The sequence below is a fragment of the Dermacentor silvarum genome, chromosome 3 (genome assembly GCF_013339745.2).
Source record: "Dermacentor silvarum isolate Dsil-2018 chromosome 3, BIME_Dsil_1.4, whole genome shotgun sequence".
In the NCBI taxonomy this organism is placed as follows: Eukaryota; Metazoa; Arthropoda; class Arachnida; order Ixodida; family Ixodidae; genus Dermacentor; species Dermacentor silvarum.
The window spans coordinates 43,930,785-43,949,733 of record NC_051156.1 but is presented as its reverse complement, the minus strand read 5'-3'; the positions used below and the strand labels follow the sequence as shown (position 1 = coordinate 43,949,733).

The 18,949-nt window shown below is 43.6% G+C and overlaps 1 protein-coding gene across 1 annotated transcript in view; it reads left to right on the top strand.

Annotated features, from left to right (window-relative positions):
* LOC119445413 (fatty acid synthase) overlaps nt 1-18,949 on the top strand; it is a 244,931-nt gene that overhangs the window by 121,506 nt on the left and 104,476 nt on the right. The window contains exons 10-14 of the mRNA XM_037709704.2: nt 6,186-6,415; nt 11,954-12,157; nt 13,387-13,644; nt 14,671-14,887; nt 17,679-17,930. Of these exons, the coding sequence (XP_037565632.1) occupies nt 6,186-6,415; nt 11,954-12,157; nt 13,387-13,644; nt 14,671-14,887; nt 17,679-17,930 (1,161 nt within the window). The remainder of the gene's footprint in view (nt 1-6,185; nt 6,416-11,953; nt 12,158-13,386; nt 13,645-14,670; nt 14,888-17,678; nt 17,931-18,949) is intronic.

Here is an 18,949-nt window from a genome sequence, read left to right as displayed (position 1 = left end):
CCCTGCCGGCCTCTGCCGCCGATTCTCTCTGGGCTCTCACCCACTTTTCCCCTAAAAGTGTCGACAACGGCGTTTAGCCGTTCGTCACGTAGCCACCGTTTTGACAGCGGTTGTGTGCGGTCACACAAACAACGCGCACAAATGCTGGTGATGGCGGCGGCGATTTGCCCGCGTTCGCACCGAACGCGCGCCGCGTTGGTGAAGTGTATATAAAAACGTGCCAACCTTTGCCGTACACCCTATGGCGGTGTACCGTAGCGACCATAAGGCCATGATCCCTGTGGTCCCTAAATAAATGAGAACCACCAGTTCATATATATATTTTTCTAATTCTTTAATAATTCAAAAAAAACTAATTACACCATCACATCTTAATAGTCATTATTAGAATTACATAATTGCCACCATAGTACAGCTTCGCAGTTCTTCCATGTGCACCCCAGTGAAAGGGCTGACAGTTTTTTTTTATATATTGCAGTAAGATGAACGTAATCAGGCAGGGTAGCTAACAATAATGACAATGTGATGCGAAAGTACAATGCCATGAAAGCGATGAGAAATTTTCGCGTATTTGGATGGGCGTTTGGGCAAGGCGAGGTTAGAAAGGTGGCCCAGTTGTTCGCTCGTTTTCCTAAGAAACTTAGATCGCAGTAAGGACGAGAGACGCTTGTGTTGTGAGCGCTTCAGATCACTTGTGTGGTGCGTCACTTCCTTCGTCTCTCCGATTTACTGCGCTGTAACTATCTTAAGACAAGGTCATTGCGGCAAGAGATCTTTGTATTGTTGAGCGCAACAAGGCTTTAAAAAGGAAGCCTGCCTAATTCTATACCACAATTAAAGTAACATGTATTTAGTGACAGCTTACTCTAATACAGACGAAGAAATGATATTATGCGAAGTAGTTAATGAAGTGATAAAAATGGAGGTGAATGAACTAGTTAGTAGTCTTTAGTTTTCCTTCCCGCTTTTCAACAGGTTGGGGTGTTTTACATGCACAACGTACGTGTTTGCCCTATGACTAGTAAACTAGTATGACTAGTAAACAATAACATTGCCAGCTTGCTATAGCGAGATAATAATATGACGTTGAATTAGTACACGTATTCTTATATTTATACACATCCCAATGATATATTTTTCATTAGCGTATTAGGGTATCTATTGTGCTTAAGGTGATAATCTCAACTGGGAAAACAAGCCAAAGCGATTTTGACATACGCGAATTCTTCAAAGTGAAAACGAAATACGGGATTCGAGTTAACCACTTGTTGATGTTCCATTAGTCCACGTTAGTACGTGTTACAAACCTCCAGGCTGTGGTAGTCCACTGCTCTATTTATTTCGGCAATTTCAGCGAATCTATGCTTTTAACAATGAATTTTTGAATTTTGAATTGAATTTATTTCCAACATGTTTACATACAACATGTTTGAGGTGTATGGGAGTAAAAGCCGCTAAAAAGCAGCTTGACAAAGCTCCCATATCCCTATTGTGTTTGGCAGTGCAGGGCAGAAAAGACGGAGTACATTGGTATACAGCAAATAATTACAATGTCGTCAAAAAGAGAAAAAAAAAACTGAATAAAGCAGTACAGTGTGGCAACAAAAGTAGAAATACAACCATACGAGACATTTGATATTAGTGCAATTTCTATAACAATATTATATTGTATCAGAAAAAAAAGTTTTCATATGCTTTTAAAAGAATAAGAAGTGGTTATATTTTCCTGCGTAATTTTAAACTTATTTAAAATATATGGTAATGCATAACTGAGTGTTTGGAATCCATAATTTGTGCGCGGGTGTGGAACGTGCCAGTGTTCATGAAATCGTGTTGGGTAATGTGTGGGATTTTCATGTAAGTTAGCGATGTCTCTAAGCAACATATTGTTTTGTTTTACCTGCATTTTATAGGACTTAAGAATACGGAATCCATATATTTTTTCTACTTCCATGATACGGTATTTTGAAAATAGGGAACTTACATGTGGTGTAAAAGGTACATTCAGTATAGGTCTCATCGCAGCTTTCTGCAATATTAGAAATTTGTTTTTAGAAGTAATGGTAGTGGTTCCCCACACTAAATGACAGTAGTTAATATGCGATGTCAAAAGAGCATGATATCTTATCATCTTTACTTTAATTGGTAATGTCTGTTGAAATTTTCTTAATAGTCCTACAACTCGAGCTAGCTTGGTGGTTATCAAATCAACATGATTGTTCCACAACATGAATTCATTAAAGTAAACACCTAGTGTTTTCACGGTACTCACTATTGCTATAGCGTTTTCACCAAGGGTTCAGCTGAGGTCAGTCATAAAGTGCATATTTTTTGGTCTGAATATAACGGCTTTAGATTTTACTGTGTTAATTGCTAATGCATTTCTTCTGGACCACGCGTGAAGTTTTGCAAGTACATCATTACCCTTACGAATTAAATAACCTGCATCCATTCCTGAAAGAAATATGCTTGTGTCATCAGCGAAAATGATATAATCAGCCTCATTATCTATTTCCACCAAATCATTTATGTAGATATTAAACAGTAAGGGCCCCAGTATGCTTCCTTGTGGGACCCCGTGGCTAAAGTGATTTCCACTGGGAGCAAAAATTTCCTAGGTGAACTGACCGAGTGCGATCAGTCAAGTAGCTGGAAAGTAGATTAAGCATTACGGTCGCGGACACCATACATTGAGAGCTTCTTAATCAGAGTGATGTGATGTATCCGGTCGAAGGCTTTCGAGAAGTCTACGAATACACCAAGGGTAAGTACTTTGCGTTCAATATTATTTAATATTAATTCCTTCTGTTCAAGTAGGGCTATTTCTGTTGATAAGCTTTCTCTAAAGCCGAACTGCTTAGATGATATAACATTGTTCCTGTTTAAAAAACTGTTGAGGCTAATAAAAATTATCTTCTCCAGCCCTTTGGAAAAGATCGGAAGGATCGACACTGGCCTGTAATTGCTGAGCACGTGTTTAGGACCACTTTTATAAATAACAATAACTTTCGCTTTTTTCATCGCTGATGGAAAAACTCCGGAGCTAAGTGACAAATTAACCATATGAGTTAGAATTGGGGATATGACATCAAGTACCTAAAGAACCGGTAACAATTTTAAGCCAAATGCATCTTCGCTCCTGCTTTTTTTTCATATTCTTAAATACTGTTAGTACTTCTTCATTGCTTGTAGGCAATAATACGATGGAGTCGCACACGTGATTGTTAATGTAATGTAGCGCACTAGGATCATGTGAACTGTTAACTAATGTAGTAAAATAATAATTCGATTTGTCGGCTAAATGAGCACCGCTATACTGAGTTCTGTCAATTTCGAGAGCTTCAGGTGTTTTATTCGAAGTTCTATGAAGTAGGCGATTAAGCTTAGCTCAGGCTTGACTTTGATCGGTTGTGGCATTGAACATAGGGATATGGTAATCATCCTTAACCTTTCTCAAGGCAGAAGTCACCTTATTGCGGTACGCTTTGAAGGCTGCAAAGTCACCTGGATCACGGCTTTGTAAAAACTTCTGAAATAGTTCATTTTTATAAGAGATCATATGAAGGATGGCTGGTGTCATCCAGGGCTTCCTAGCTTTTTTTCGGAGGTTTGACACATTTGTAGGGAATCTTATCTCGATATACAGAAATGAATATATCCAGGAATGTGTTAAACGCCTCACCTACTTCTGTTTGCTCGAGTACTGGCTCCCAGTTTTTATATATGATGGCAGCCCTAAATGACCCAAGTGATTCAGAGTTGATAAGCTGTGTCGTCATAAAGGGTGTTTTTTTTTGCAGTATGTGTTTAAAGCAGGAACTTTACACACTAAAAACACAGGAAGGTGGTCACTTAATGCATAGTTTAAAACACCGGTGGACAAAACTTCAGTTGCCATATTAGTGATCAGAAGGTCAAGAACTGTTTCTGATGTAGGTGCGACACGGGTGGGAACATTCACTACATTAGTCAGAAGATACGATTCAAGAAGAACAAATAATTTATTAGTTCTATTTGACGTCTCCTTAATATCGATATTAAAATCACCACCGAGTAGTACATGGTAATTATTAACATTCGCAAACTGAAAAATTTCCTCTAGATAATGAAAAAATGATTGGACACAACCTTGTGGCGGACGATACACCACAGTGAATAGGAATTTGTTATTTGACAAACACAACCCCTCATAATCAGCAGTAAGAATACTGAATCGATCAACATATTCGCAGAGCAAATTGTTGCGAACAAACAAACACACACCACCTCCACGTCTATTTACACGATTGAGAAAAAATGAACTATAACCAGGCAAACTAAAACACTCAGAATCATTAGAAATCCACGTTTCTGTTAACATAATTCCCGTGAAGTCAAATGTGAATTTTTGTAGAAACACGTGAAAAACATCAAGTTTTCCACGGATTGACTGGGCATTTATATTCAGCAAAGATAAACAGTCAGAACCACCAGCCAATAGCTTGTTTATGTCGTCAGGCGTGAAGTTTATCCCAGTCATACTCTTACAAGCCATTTCTAAAGGGAGCACTTTACTCGGCTAGTGTTCTCAAGTCCTCATTGCTTTGAATCAGATGTGCAGTTTCTCCAGTTTTCTTTCTCACTAGAACCTTGCCATTTCGACACCACACATACTGATACCCAGAACGCTCCGCCCATTTTTTGGCAGTTTGCAGTAGCTGCCGGTTTAACAGAGTCAGGTTTTCTGTTACTGCTACTTTAGATTTCAGTTTTATTAGGTCCTTATTTTTCTGCAGTCAATCGTCTCGCATATGCTGGCGAACAAAGCGTACTATGACTCCTGGGGTTTTCTTTGGCATACAGGGAAGTCTGTGCATAGCAGAAACATCACTTGGAAGTAGGTCCGGTAGGCCAACAGACTGGGCAACCTCATTGACTTTGCAAAGCAAGTCCTCATTTTGGGATTCTGTGACGCCATGGATAACTATATTTTGCCTGCGGCTTCTATACTCCAAGTCATTAACAGTGCTTTTCAGGACTTCAACTTCATCAGTGTTACTGCGGGATTCAACAGCCTCAACGCGTTTCCGCAGCTCTTTCAGTTCTGCGTCATGTAGCGACATGACATTCAACACCTCATCATACTTGTCCGACATCAACGTAATCGACTTCTCAATGTTGTCTACTTTCTCTGGGAGGCTTTTCATCTTCTCTAGTTTAGCTTGGATAGCAATTAGCACTGCAGAAATGTCACCGTCAGTTCGGTCGTTGCCTGAGCCTCTCAAACGGGATGAGTAACACTGAGGACAGTTCCACGTGGCAAAGAATGCTTCTCTCTTATTCTTAGCCGCCGCTTCCGTAACACCTGAACATTTGCCCAGGTGATACGATTTATCGCATACCGAGCATTTCATGACAAGGCTGCTGTCAGACACAGTTTTCATGCACTTGGGACATGTCTTATCAGATACCGACATTTTTCAAGCTCAAAAACGGACACCACCACAACAGTCAAGCATGCAGCACTTTGGCAGGGAGCGGCAGCAGATTAAAGTACGCCTGAGAGGGCTAGGACAAGTTAAAAAGACCAACGTGTAACGAGTAGAAAAAGAGCGTTTTGATGCGTGCGCTTTCTGCCACCGCCCCTGCCAAAGTGAGCAAGGGGGGCGTTGATGACCACGGCGGTGCTGGCTGGAACAATCGCAGCTTGGTGACGCTAGCAGCGGACGTCAACTCGATGCAAATTCATGGGTTGCAGGATAAGCGTTTCAGCGGAAAGGACGCAGCATGAATTGGTGGTGGGTTCACGGGCAATTTCTTCGACGGGTCCCGCAATACAGACGAAGTCTTGAAAACTGTAACGAGTAGAAAAAGAGCGTTTTGATGCATGCGCTTTCTGCCACCGCCGCTGCCAAAGTGCTGCTTATAAGAATTCCCTCTCCTGTCTTGGTCACTGCATTAGAGATATGGCTTGCAGTGTTTTAAAGGGAACATCATTTACGAGCTTACATTCTGTAAATTAAACACGTGACGGCAACACAACACTTAGGGTGTTCATTATTGCGGTTCATTGTACGAAAAATTACCGAATTCTTGCCACTTCTATGAACTTCACCGTAACGTGTAAATCTTGCAGATGCGCTGCCGTGAGATGCAACTGTCTCAAACGGGCGTAATCACTTTTTTTCGGTTCTCTGTTTTGTCAGGTCTCTCGTGGGAGGAGGCTACAAGACGCTGTCCAGACGGCGTGCAGCCAGCTTGCCACAACGCAGAGGATTCAGTTACGGTGTCCGGAGCAGCTGAAGCAGTAGCCAAGTTTGTCCAAGAGCTAAAAGCTGAAAGCGTGTTCTTGCGAGAGGTGGACAGCTCAGGCATCGCCTTTCACAGCAAGTACATGGAGAGCGTCAGACCGGCATTTCTGGAAGCCATGCAAAAGGTGCAGTCCATATCAATTTAGCCCTTTTTCGCAACAGTGATCATAATCTCGGCTGCCGCTCTTTATATTTCATGCCACATTTAAAAAGTAACGTGAAATCAAACAAAATAAGCCACATTTGTGCTCATTATGCACGGTTTGCTGTTACCACGCATCTCTTAATCGGCAAGCTTTCTTTACCACCTGTGCTAATAGTTGCTGACTTCATGTCGTGGCGTAGCGATGACCTGCAGAAATTGCAAAAATAACGTGCACTTCTAAAACTAAAGGACCTCTAAATGTTTTGTTAACATCATCTAGCAGTCTTGGTGCTTTTGCTCTTATTGTGCATTAGCTAAGAGCTTAATTTACCTGTTATTTATTTTCTTCTCTTTATTTGCTTATATACACGTCAACTCAAAGAACTTTCATGCTAGATGCTTGCATAATTGCGTAATAGATAGTGAGGTAGTCTTTCTGAAATCTATGCCATGTTGGTTAGGCTCGCATTTGCTCATTATTTGTTGTCAAATTGACCTCGTCGGCAGCTTCCTGTTGCTTCTGCTTCTTTGTGTCAGCAAGTTTAGTAGCACCTTGCCAACTCCTCTCAGGCCAACTTCCCTTACGCTTGTTACAGGCAACAATTTTTATTGTTTTTAACTTCTTCCCTACCATGGGGAAAATAGGTGTTTTTTGTATGTTACGGCAGATGTTTCTTTGTCTGAAGGAACTCCTTCAATCAAGATTTATTCTAATACATAAACAGAAAGCAAACTGAATAGACTTTTCATGCTTGAAAGTTTTATTAACGCTATGTATGTCATAAAACGATATAAATTGTCAAAATCATGATTTTGCGATAAAACTGAACTAAATTTGTAAATTCACGCTTGTATCTGCTAAGAAAAAAAGTTACAATAGTTATGAGATATAGAGAATGTATTGCCGTCTATTAGGCACTATCTCCGAAAAAAAAATCGAAATTTTTCATTGAACACATATTTCGCTACAAAAATTTAACTGCAAGCACAGTTGGGCGTGCTGGGCTGCGGCCGCCGATGTTCCGGGCTGGTTTGCGTTGTCGTCGCTTTCAGACTCAAAGTCCGACGAAAAGTCGGCGTCCTCTGACTCGCTGCTATTCGATGTCTTGATGAGAACCACCGCAGAGGCAGCGGGATCGAGATATCTGCGATCTCCCGAAGCGCGCGCACCGTTTCCGGAGCCGCAAATTTTTGCGTTCTGTTTTGATGATCGCGAAACTTCGGAGCGCGTTTAAAAATCAAGGCCTGGCGGGAAAAAATCAAACTGCTTAGAAAACTAAATTATACTTCTCCTCCTTCACGTCCGAAAACGCAGTATGTTCGTGAGTGGTGCGGAAGGTATCGAAAGCGGCGTTTCAAACCATCAATAGACGGCTAACCATGCCAAATGGGCGCGGTACGGCAAGGGTTAAACCCCTGTCTTTTCTAACTGCGTGACCTAGTAATGCCAATGATGTTCCGTACCTTTAACATGCAGGATGGGGTTCATTGTGCAGTAACTTTAACAAGAGCATCTTGTGCTGGTGAGCACTTGCACCATTTCGTCTCAAGTCCCACTTGGAGCAAGTTCACCTAGCGTCTCATGGTGGCCTCTCCGCCTAGAGCTCCATAGTCTCAATGCTGCTTCGACATATCACCTCACTAAAAGCAGGTCACAGTTTGGGCACTAATAAAAAATCAAGAAATAATCGAACGAGGAAGAAAACAACCGGAACAACCGCAAGTTTCAATACCGTATATTGTTGAGCAAATGCTGAATTGTCTGGTCTATAAGGATGCGTGTTATTACACGCAGTCATTGAAAAGGATGTCGAGGAATGGAAACGTGCTACTTTAAATCCGCTTAGAAGTGGGCGTTCCTTATTTGCTTGGTTGAATACAATTTTGATGTAGACATTTTAGATTCTCTGACAAAAGGAATTGAGCGCTGCGGGAAAGATTAAGCTTCAAAAAATTTACGACCGGAAGCCAGTTTCGCGTTGACAACGAAGGTGTGAACGGTTTCACTTGTAAATCATTTCGTTATGGCACAATCAAACGCCCAGCGCTCAGCAATGACACTGTGACGGCAACGCCAAAGCGTGGGTGCAGACTCTTTAAAGGGCATGGAAGGGTGCAGAAATCATCAGTACAATCGAAGCGCGCCAACATTGCCTTTTGTCATTCTGCCACTGGTGTTCAGAACGAGGTCGCGGGTTCGTTACCAGGCAGCGCAGCCGCATTCCTATGGCGGCAAAAAGCAAGGACGCTCGTGTACATCAATTAGTGAGCGTGCCATAACTAGTTAATCATGAGCCCTCCACACCGCCGTGTTGGCTTAGTGGCTACGCCGCTGCGCTCATAAGCACAAGGGCACGAGATCAAACCCCAGACGGCGGCTGCATTTCCTAGGGGACAAAATGTAGCAACGCCCGTGTAATGTGCATGAGGTTCACGTGATGTATCCCCAGCTGGCCCAAATTAATCTGGAGTCCTCTACTACGGCGTCCTTCGTAGCCCCAGTGTTGCCTTAGGATCTCGAATCACTAGAATGAAGTGAAGGATCTGGTTCTGTTTATTGTGCTATATACTGTTACACAAATGACAAAAACAGACTGACACACATTTCCAGTTAAACGCACCAAACAGAACGATGCCTTCCATCGATTGGGTATCGGCGGTTTTCGTTGCCGGGGCTTCCTTCCATTGGTAATTCGCAATTGGGGTAACCAAGAGAATGCCACCGCTCTGATGATGATAAGTGGTTCTTGAGGGAAAGGGAAAGGTTGGCGCTATCTTCTGCAGCCCTTGAGGGAGCACGGCTCAGCGCCAACGGGGAGGGGTAGGTGGGAGCGCTCTCGTATACTCGAATTGCGAGTAATTGCACTACACTTTCCCCATGCGTAGGTAGTAGTGAATGAAGCACGGAGGCTTATATGCATCTGGACTTCCTTTACGGTTAATTTGGTAGAATGTTTTGCGCCTGTGGTCGTTGTTGTGGCGTATGTCCTAAGTTGTCAATCACAAGGGGTAACGGCGCGATAGTGAAGACGGCGCACTGCAGTTGAAGCATAGCCGATGGGATTCTGCTATATGGAGGAAGCAACCCCGCCACGTCTTACAAACTCTGCTCGATGTCAGTACAATCCCGTCCCAAGCCGTTACCTTCCTGGCTGGGTTTGATTCAGGAATGGACACTGATGTCAACGAAATGAGACTCCAGACACCCAGCATGTCATTCGGTTTTCCAGGGTAAGCAGAAGTAATTTCCTTCAGCTGTACTAACCAAAATAATTTACGCTCGTTCATTCTCGTCCCGGCTAAGGTGCGTCTCGCACCCTTAAACACGGTCTACAAACACCTTCCTGAAAGTAGCGAGAAAATCCCCTCTCTTGGTTATTTTGCTTTAGGTGAAACTCCTTTATAACTAAGTGCTTCCGACCTTGAAAATTCTTCATTATACAGCTAACTTCGGTATAACAAGATCACGCACCCTACCGCTCACAACAATGCAGGCTAGACAAGCTGAACAACAGAAAATCTTCATTTAACAATAACTTAAGAGATACTTATCGAAATACTTCGCATTTCTGTGCCTGCTTTATGTGGCACAATGTGCGACAGTCTCCAGCCACATTGCCCTCCATGCTCCGCATTGAAACGCCGGAGTGACGCAAGGCAAGGCGGCAGATCTTCGAATGCAGCTATCGAATTCCGTGCCGTCAAAATTCTGCGTCAGTTTGCCGTCTCTTCATCACTGTTGGCTTCATTGAGGCTCACGGCCTTGCTGCCCTAGGAGGATTCGAAGGCGTTGTTAGTCGTCAGTTACTATAACATCGTCATGTCGCCATCCGCTGCGCCGTATTCGCCAGCCGCGGCGCCGCTGTGTTACAATAGGCAGCATACACGTTTAGCGACTCTTGAAGCAATACAGAAAGACTGTAACGCTCTCTGAAATCGACACGCTTGTCGAGTGCCCAGCTAGCGCTGCCGTGAGCGAAGGAGTGCGTAGCTAAGTGGCGTTTGCGGATGGCAGAAAATGAGGGAGCCCTTGTAAAGGAAGAAATAAGCGGTCGTAAATATCATTGGTTAATATACGCCACCCTCGCATGCTGTGTAGTTTTGCTTGTAAACATTTGTTTCAGTTCTAGTGGCGTTGTGCTGGGGAGATGTGTTTCATCGTTGGTCAACGTGTTCAATCAAGAGTAGTCTTAGGAATGCCAACAAATTTTCCACTTAGCTGCCTTCGTTCGGCTAACCTGTCTGACGGGCGTGGCGTCCGACGAAGCGACCAACATGCAACGCCCAAAGGTTTAATTGGCTCGCAAAGGAACGATGTTTTTTTGTGCACGGGGGCGACTGCGGCATCCGCACGACATCCGCACGACTGGCATTTCACCGCAGCAGCTTCCCCGCTATTAGTTCCAAACGCGCATCGAGTTGAATTGCATGGCATTTGAAAACATTGCGTTAATCGAAGGCCACAAAAAGAAAAAAGAAATGACGCCACTTCGTTTGTTCACAAATATGGCATCCTTAAACAAATAGATATATATATATATATATATATACATTTGTTCTGCAGGAAGCGTTCGCTCGTCCACAGATGACGCTAAGCCTCATGACCCGCCCCCGAACTGCCATGTCTTGAACGTATCGGCTTTTAAAGAAGCATGGCTACCGGGCATAATTACCTCGGTGATAAGCATGGTCCTAAGATTACGTCAGGATAATTTGCTTTCGACCACTGGATTAATTGAAGAACGACATGGTAAGGAAGCCCACGTAAACTTGTTTCTTCAGGTCAAAGTAAAATGCTTCAATGTAGAGTTCGCGTTGGTATTTATAAAATTTTATGTTCGAGCTTTCCTTAGCATAATACTTTGGTGACCAATTTAACAAAGATATACCCTTGTTTCTTAGCTCACAAAGATTTGGCCATAAAGCTATTTCTAGTAAAATGTATAAGGAGTGTGTGGGCTTTGCTGAATGGTTTTATGAATGGTTTCCAAAATTTAGTTGTTTAGGAGTCTGCTAGCTTTGTGTTAATAAGCTAGTCTTCCTGAACTAACAGAATTTGTTATATATCTACAACCGAAAATGTCACTCTGGAAGGCTTCTGATGTACCTGTCAGTTACGTAGACATTCAATATCTCCATCGTTGAATAAAGAACGTCTGAATCTACATTGGGTACACATTTGACGTGGTTTTTTATCATTATAAGCGCAACGTAAAAGAATAAATGTTACAAATTCTGAAACGTATGAAGAGTTCACAGTAGTTAGCAGAATGCTCTTGCCACTAGTCGCCTAATGCAGAGTGGAGAGACTAAGAAAGAGCCAATATTTAAACGTGACAGCTTAGCCAGACCTTTTATAGGTTTACGGACAAGTAATATTTCTCTGCTATACCAGTAGCTCTGCGTATTCAAGTTTAGCACTTACCACCATCTTGTACGTAGCTGCCCGTTTGATAAATAAGGAAGGAGGTGCCTGATGTCCAACGCCGCCTTCATACTTCTTCGGTTTCTCTCACAGATCATTACGGAACCGACGCTCCGCGGCAAGGGTTGGTTGAGCACTTCACTGCCACCACACCGCTGGCACGAGTCTCTTGCTCAGAGGTGCACACCAGAGTACCATGCAAACAATATTGTATCCCCTGTGTTTTTCTTCGAAGCTCTGCAACGCGTTCCCAAGGACGCCATCTTGGTTGAGGTTGCACCGCACTGCCTACTGCAGGTGAGCTACCACTTAACTTTTTCGAAAACCCGTGAGCCATCTATTAGTCATAAAAACACAAGGCATCGAATGGAGGAGTGTCTGCTTATAGTATAGTATATACGCGAAGGTGCACATACGTGAGCTGCTTGTGCGGGGCAGTGTCAAGCGGGGCCCTCACGCGTGAGCCTAGCTCACGCATGAAGGGCCCCGCTTGACACTGCATGGTGAAGGTCTCGATTATCTCGCATGTGCGGTAATCCGAATGACTCTTGATGATGGTTATTTCTCGAATTTTCGGCCGCACCCACGTGACAGGCAGTGCAGAGCGAGATTGCTGCCATACTTCTGTTTCGAGCTGTTGGCATGTACTCGGACGCAGTCAGTCGAGCCAACGCACGCTGTGCTCCACGTAGAGTCGGTCGCAGTTCAAAACGATGTCGTAAACGACCCTTGTGACGCAGCTAGTGAAAGGTTCCTGATGCTTCTTTTCGTATCCTCCGTTCGTGGGAAGGTCGTTCTGGTGGACCAATCTATATGAAACGTTCAGCTGCCTATGGGCAGAGAATCCTACCGGCGCTCCGCCCCCTACCCTTCTTTAGCCTGTAAAACACACGATACAGATAATGGAGGACCTAATTTCGATCTTTCGATCTCGATATTGCGCACCCTTCTTTTTTGGTGCACTTCATGTAATTCACCTTCTACCAGCCGTATCAAAAGGCACCAAGAGAAGCCCGCTATTAACAGCCGTTGAATTTGGGCTTTACAGTTTTTTCCAACCTCGTGTGGGCATTACCTCAGAAGCGCACTGCTTAAGACGGCTTTCACGGCCCCTGTCTTCGCTAGTGCTAAAGTCGCGTGGCCATCACTTTTGGAGCACTTTCATGAGGATAGCTTTCGCGATTCCTCTCTTTACTAGTTCCAGTCTCGTGTAGCCATCAAATTTCAAGCACAATGTTGAGAATGGCTTTCACGAGCCCTCTCTTCACTAGCTTTAAATCAGCTGATGAAAGTGGCAGTAAGCTTGTGGCGGGAGCGTGGCGCGTACGTCCAGCATACATGAGCCCTCGGGAAGAAAATTAGCATGTATAACACGCCATATGTTTGCTTCGGGCAGTCTTCTCACGAAGTTGAGGCCCTTCACATTTAAGCAACAAAACGTCTTAGACGCCCTCTACAGCTAAGGCTTGGTCGTTACGAAGTGCGTCGGCATGCTCTGCCCCACATTCTTTTTTTATGTCTTGCAGTCGGTGTTGAGACGCTCAGTTGGCGCGGACGCCACATGCCTTGGCCTGATGAAGCGGGACGCGGACAACCTGAGCTTCTTCCTCAACTCTTTGGGCCAGCTGCACTCGCTGGGCGTGAAGTTTGATCCATCTCCGCTGTACCCGCCAGTGCCCCTGCCTGTACCACGTGGCACTCCGAACATCGCGCACCTCGTCAGCTGGGACCACTCTCAGCAATGGACCGTCGCCAAATGGAACGATTTTGCTACGTCGGCCCAGGTCAAACATTTCTTTCGCTTATTCTGGATTATGTTTGCCTACAGCGCCATTTGTGAGCGCCATCTCGTTTATCTAAAACAAACTGCTCCGCGAAAAAGGTCAATATAGCGTTCGATAATGTTTAACGTTTAAGTTCAACATATGAGAAAATATCAAAGCCAGCTTACCCTGTTTGGTTGCTAAGTGGATTTGCCTAAGCACAAGGCCGGGGTATCAAATTCCTTCTGCTGCTGCTGCGTTTTGATGGGGGCGAAAAGCAAAAACGATCGTATACGGCGCATTTGATGCACGTTAGAAAAAACTGTTTGGTCAAAACAATTCCTGTCTCCCACTAAGGGGCGCCTTGGTCATTCGTGGTTTCGGCCCATGAAACCGTAGAATTTAATACATTTGTTTTCAGAACGAGCTTAGAAACGAAGGATTGGTACAATTGTGAAGGAAGTCTAGCAACGAAAACATCCGATTAATCACTACAAATCGCGAATAAAGGTTCTTGCATCCTTACGGTATGTCCTAACATTGCTTGAGTGCTAGTGGCATTAACGTCGAAAGTCATAGTGAGATGGGTAGCAGAATTTTTTTCTGAATTATTTGTTTCATCTCTGCACCAGCAAACGTCGCAATCAATACTATTCTTTCTCCGTTTATATTCTAATATTGAATGCGCTCATTCCTAATTTCTGCATACTCACATTTGTCGCATCGCATAGTGCCTTGATTGTGCCCTTGCTTGACTGCTTTTAGAAACTCAGTTATTTCGTTGGGCACAACCACAGCGTTCAAGGGCAGTATCTGCAGCCATAAAGCATGTTTTCTCAGTATAAAATTAGTAAAGGTTGTATTACCGGAACCAAAAAGAAGCCTTAAAGAATACGTGTAAAGTTGTATCCTGAAAAAGTCGCTGATATGTGACATATAACAATATATTCACCGAAATTGTCATATATCCAGGTAGAAATAGAAAGCAAAAAATTTTAATGAACTTTATAGACCTATAGTAGAATACATCACGTATCTCCTGCGCAGCTTTCCGAAGAAGTCATAGAAGTTGATCTCGACGACCACGAACGAGACGCATACTTGGCTGGGCATCAAATTCAAGGCCGCGTTCTGTTTCCGGCGACCGGCTACATAGTGATGGTCTGGAAGTCCCTGGCGAAGCGCTTTGGGAAGCCATTTGACAAGCTTCCAGTAATACTCGAAGATTTAACATTTCACCGTGTCGTCATTCTGCCTAAGACGGGTGAGTCCAGGATCTTCTCCTTTTCAGTGTGAGGGCGATAACCCAAATCGGTTATTTATGAGAAGAGAACGAGGACCAAAGATTCCAGGCGCAGAAATGTTATATGAAAGCGATGACCAGGTAACGCGAAGGAGGTTGGGCAGAATTTTTCATACGCACACTAAAAGTTTCTCAAATTTCGTTATGTTCGTGAAAGTTGTTACGGTGTCCTATGCTAAGAATAATCACGATGAGTGGGGCCAGACAATGGTTCTTATTGAAGAGAAAGATAACTTATTATAGAGGAACTTGGGAGGGTGGCATGAGTTCTAGCCTCTGCACTCCCCATGAGAAACATGAAAAGTGTAAAAAAAATATGCTGAAAGATGATTGGGCTAAAATCTAGCCACCTAATACAGCGCTCTCCCTAAATCGTCAAGAGCACTCGCAGATGTTCGGCTGCTTTGTGCTCATGCGATGTGCCGGAACAGCAACTTTCTATACTGACTCCTTTCCATACTTGTAAGCGCTGAGCGAAGACAGAGCAGTGACAAAACACATGGTGCAGAGTTCCAGCTATCAAGTAAAATTCGTAATTCGACAAGTCTGCATTGCCATAAGCCCTTTATACTTAGTGGCACGGGCTGGGGTGTTTTCATTTACCATTGTTAATAAACGCATGATATTCTTAGTCTGCATGGCCAATGATATACCGGTGTTCAAAATTAAGCTTTACGGAAGTTTTGAAAATCGCCTGTGGCAGGTAGCATAATATTTATCGTTGAGCTGGGTTATTTGAGTAGGCGGACTTTAGTAGCACGAGAAATTAAAACACATATTCAATTACTTAACACAATTTGACTAACGAACATCCTTGTTAATTACTTTACGATACATATTGCAATTTACGAATTGTAGCCGGTGAGCTTGCAAAACGCATCCAATTAAAATGAACTGCTGCCAGGATGACAGCAGTTTCGAGATGTTTCCCAAAGTGTGGGACGAAATACATGGACGTTGCAGTTACTTTTGTGCTTCAATGTATAAAACAGAATTTTGGTAAAAAAGTAACTGGAACAACACTGCATTTTTACGGTCAGTTTGATGGCGCATATTTCCAAGCTGGTGTCATTCTGGAAATAACCTTCAAGTGGATACGCCTGAAAAGCTCATCGGCTACAATTAGTAAATTGCAATATGTGTCTTAAAGTAATTACCTATGAAGTTAATTTGTGATCTTTTGTTAATTAGTTGAATCTGTGTTTCAATTTCTCGTGCTACTAATGTTCGCCTCAGGGAGCGAACGTACGCTCCCTTCACCGTTTTTTCACTGCGATACGGCATTAACTTACAGCGCTGAAGAAAGCAGGTCAAATACACAGGAATAAATTATGGCAGCAACTATCGAATTTGGTTGTCCAATTCAGCGATAGCTTTCCTGTGTAACCTGCTGCATAACCCCATGGCATCTGTGGACCACAAAACCTGCTAGGCATATCAGCAGAGAAATCAACTGGCAATCTCATATCTTCTTGAAATTAGTGCACCCCAGTTGAAAGGCCGCAGCAAACCCCACTATCCCTAGTATTATGGCTACAGCTTCATCGCAGTGGCTATCTGTTAGCATGAAGGCTTTTCTGTGAAGCCTAACTAGTAGGTTGACGCAGCGGTAGAACACAACACAAATGGAGAATGTGGACGAACAATTTCCTTTCCGATGTAGAATGACACCTAATACCGCCAGTACTCCACGTCTTAGACACCTGCCTAGCGCAGTGTTAAAATATGAACGCTAATTGCTAAAACATCACAAAGCAAAGCAAACGGTAACTATTTTCCTAACGCATGCGTAGAAAATAATATCTGTCTGTCAAGGTCACAAGGATATCATAATGAAGAAATTGCGGTCACTGACCAAGTCAAGGTGAAAATAACACATAGATGTTTCGGGACAATTAATACGGTTTCCTTGATCACACTGTCACGAAACTATCACGAAACAATCAAACTGTCACGTCACGATCACGAAATTTCTCTGTGTTATTTTCACCTTGACATGGTCTGTGACCGCAATTTCTACATCATCATGTTACATGAGCAGACGAACTTTCGCCGAAATCTTGACTATAATGGACATCATGCTCACACACATGCTTCGCCGAATGTCGCAATGGGAGCGCTCTGAATGATTAGGCTGGTCAATACCTTTTTATTATGGGCCCGAGTGTGCAGGCCAATTGACATTTTGCTTTTTGTGTTTTTCTCGGGGATAATTTTATCTTGAAAGCGGAGAACGCAACCACGCTCGTGACAATGAAAGGCAATCATGCCATCCGGTTACGATATTTTCACTTTGTTAGAAGGCTTCCTGAGCTGCTCAATCATGCGTCTGCCAATTTGCCCAGTGTAGTTTTACCGAAAAGATAACCGTATTCGCTATCTGGCACACATCATGCAATCAATACACTTTTAGTTTATTGATTTCATATTATATAAACTTCTCAGGTAGGCCAAGCTCCGTCCAAATCGGTGAAGTAGGTAAAGAAAGTTGTCAATTTAAAAGCAGCTTGTGGTTTTATTTCTTTCTTATGCATCTTTGCTGATAGCTCATCAAGGCTAAATCCACCTCGTTTTGTTGCTTCTGTCGGTGGAAAAGTGAAAATAGCATAATTATGGTCGGAAACTTGCAAAATAACCGTGCGAGCAAGTAACTCACAGCTGAATTGACACCGACCAAACGATCGGTGCAGTATCGTTATGAATTTGGTAGCATCGTTCAAAAAACTGAATCCGCTTTGACGCTCGGATGAAGGTACCGTGCGGTATCTCATGAACATCATTCGAACATCGGGGGAGTTCGAGATCTCGGAGGCAGGAACGGTGGTCGCGAGTGGCTCCATTCGTCTGGCTGCGGAGAACGAGACGGTCCTTGACGAGGAACTGGGCACGCCAACCGACACGCTGGCCTACGAGCTCGACGCCGAAGATATCTACAAGGAGTTCCGGCTGCGTGGCTACGAGCACCACGGTGTTTTCCAGGGCATAAAAAATGCTGACATACATAGTAAGTATTGCGCTGTCGTCTCTATGAAGCCGTCGCATTTCGGCAATTGTCTTCGAAGGGTTCGAGAATAAGGGTATGGTAGAATGAGTGCAGACACTCATTTGTCGTTTAACTTTCGGGAATGTCACCTTTAAAAACTGTATTACAACTGAAATGCAGTCCTTATATCGCGTGCAACCAATTAGTTTCTACTATGTAAGATTTAATAAAGCGTGTATAACTGGAATATTAAGGTCGCATATTCATTCTGCCATTAGTGAAATTGGGCAACCGTGGCCCTGTTTGTAAACCTAACTCTGAGCGGTAAGCGCCACAGCACACGGAAATATAAAGAAAACCACCGCCGAACAAGCGGAGGAGACGTGCGCTCATCTGCCCCTTGCGAGCGCCTGATAATGCAACGTACAACACTGGGTGCGCAAGAAGACGGCGCGCATCAAGGCAGCACCATTCTCGGTACACTCGCACCTTTTCCCTGATATCCAGCACGGTAGCGATCTTTAACTATATATGGAATGACAAGCCGGCGGTGACTTTCCGGCTATGACATCGCGGGTTCGATTCGCGGCCGTGCCTGCCTCATTTTAATGGCAGCGAAATCCAAGAACGCTCGTGCACATAGATTTAGTTGCATGTTCAGAAACCCCGTTGGTCAAAATTAATCTGAGTGCCCAACCATGGCGTAACTCATAACCACATCGTGATTTCGGCAAGTAAAATCCCATATAATTATTCACTTCAGTTGACTTTACATGAAACTTCAAGGCGATGGCGTTGGTGAATGTTCACTTGATTTGCCGATGTAATTGCTATCACAATAATAAGCCACAGTGTTCCAGTGTCTTCCGCCTTTCCTTCATGAAAGCTAGCGTTTTGGAACGGATCCCATGCATAATTGGGAATCGGTTATCAGCGAAGCTTTCTTGAGTGGTTATTGAAACGTGTTCACTTATTTAGGTTTATGTGCCTCACCTCATGATGATGCCTCAATCAATGGCACAACCCGCTTTGCTCACTCA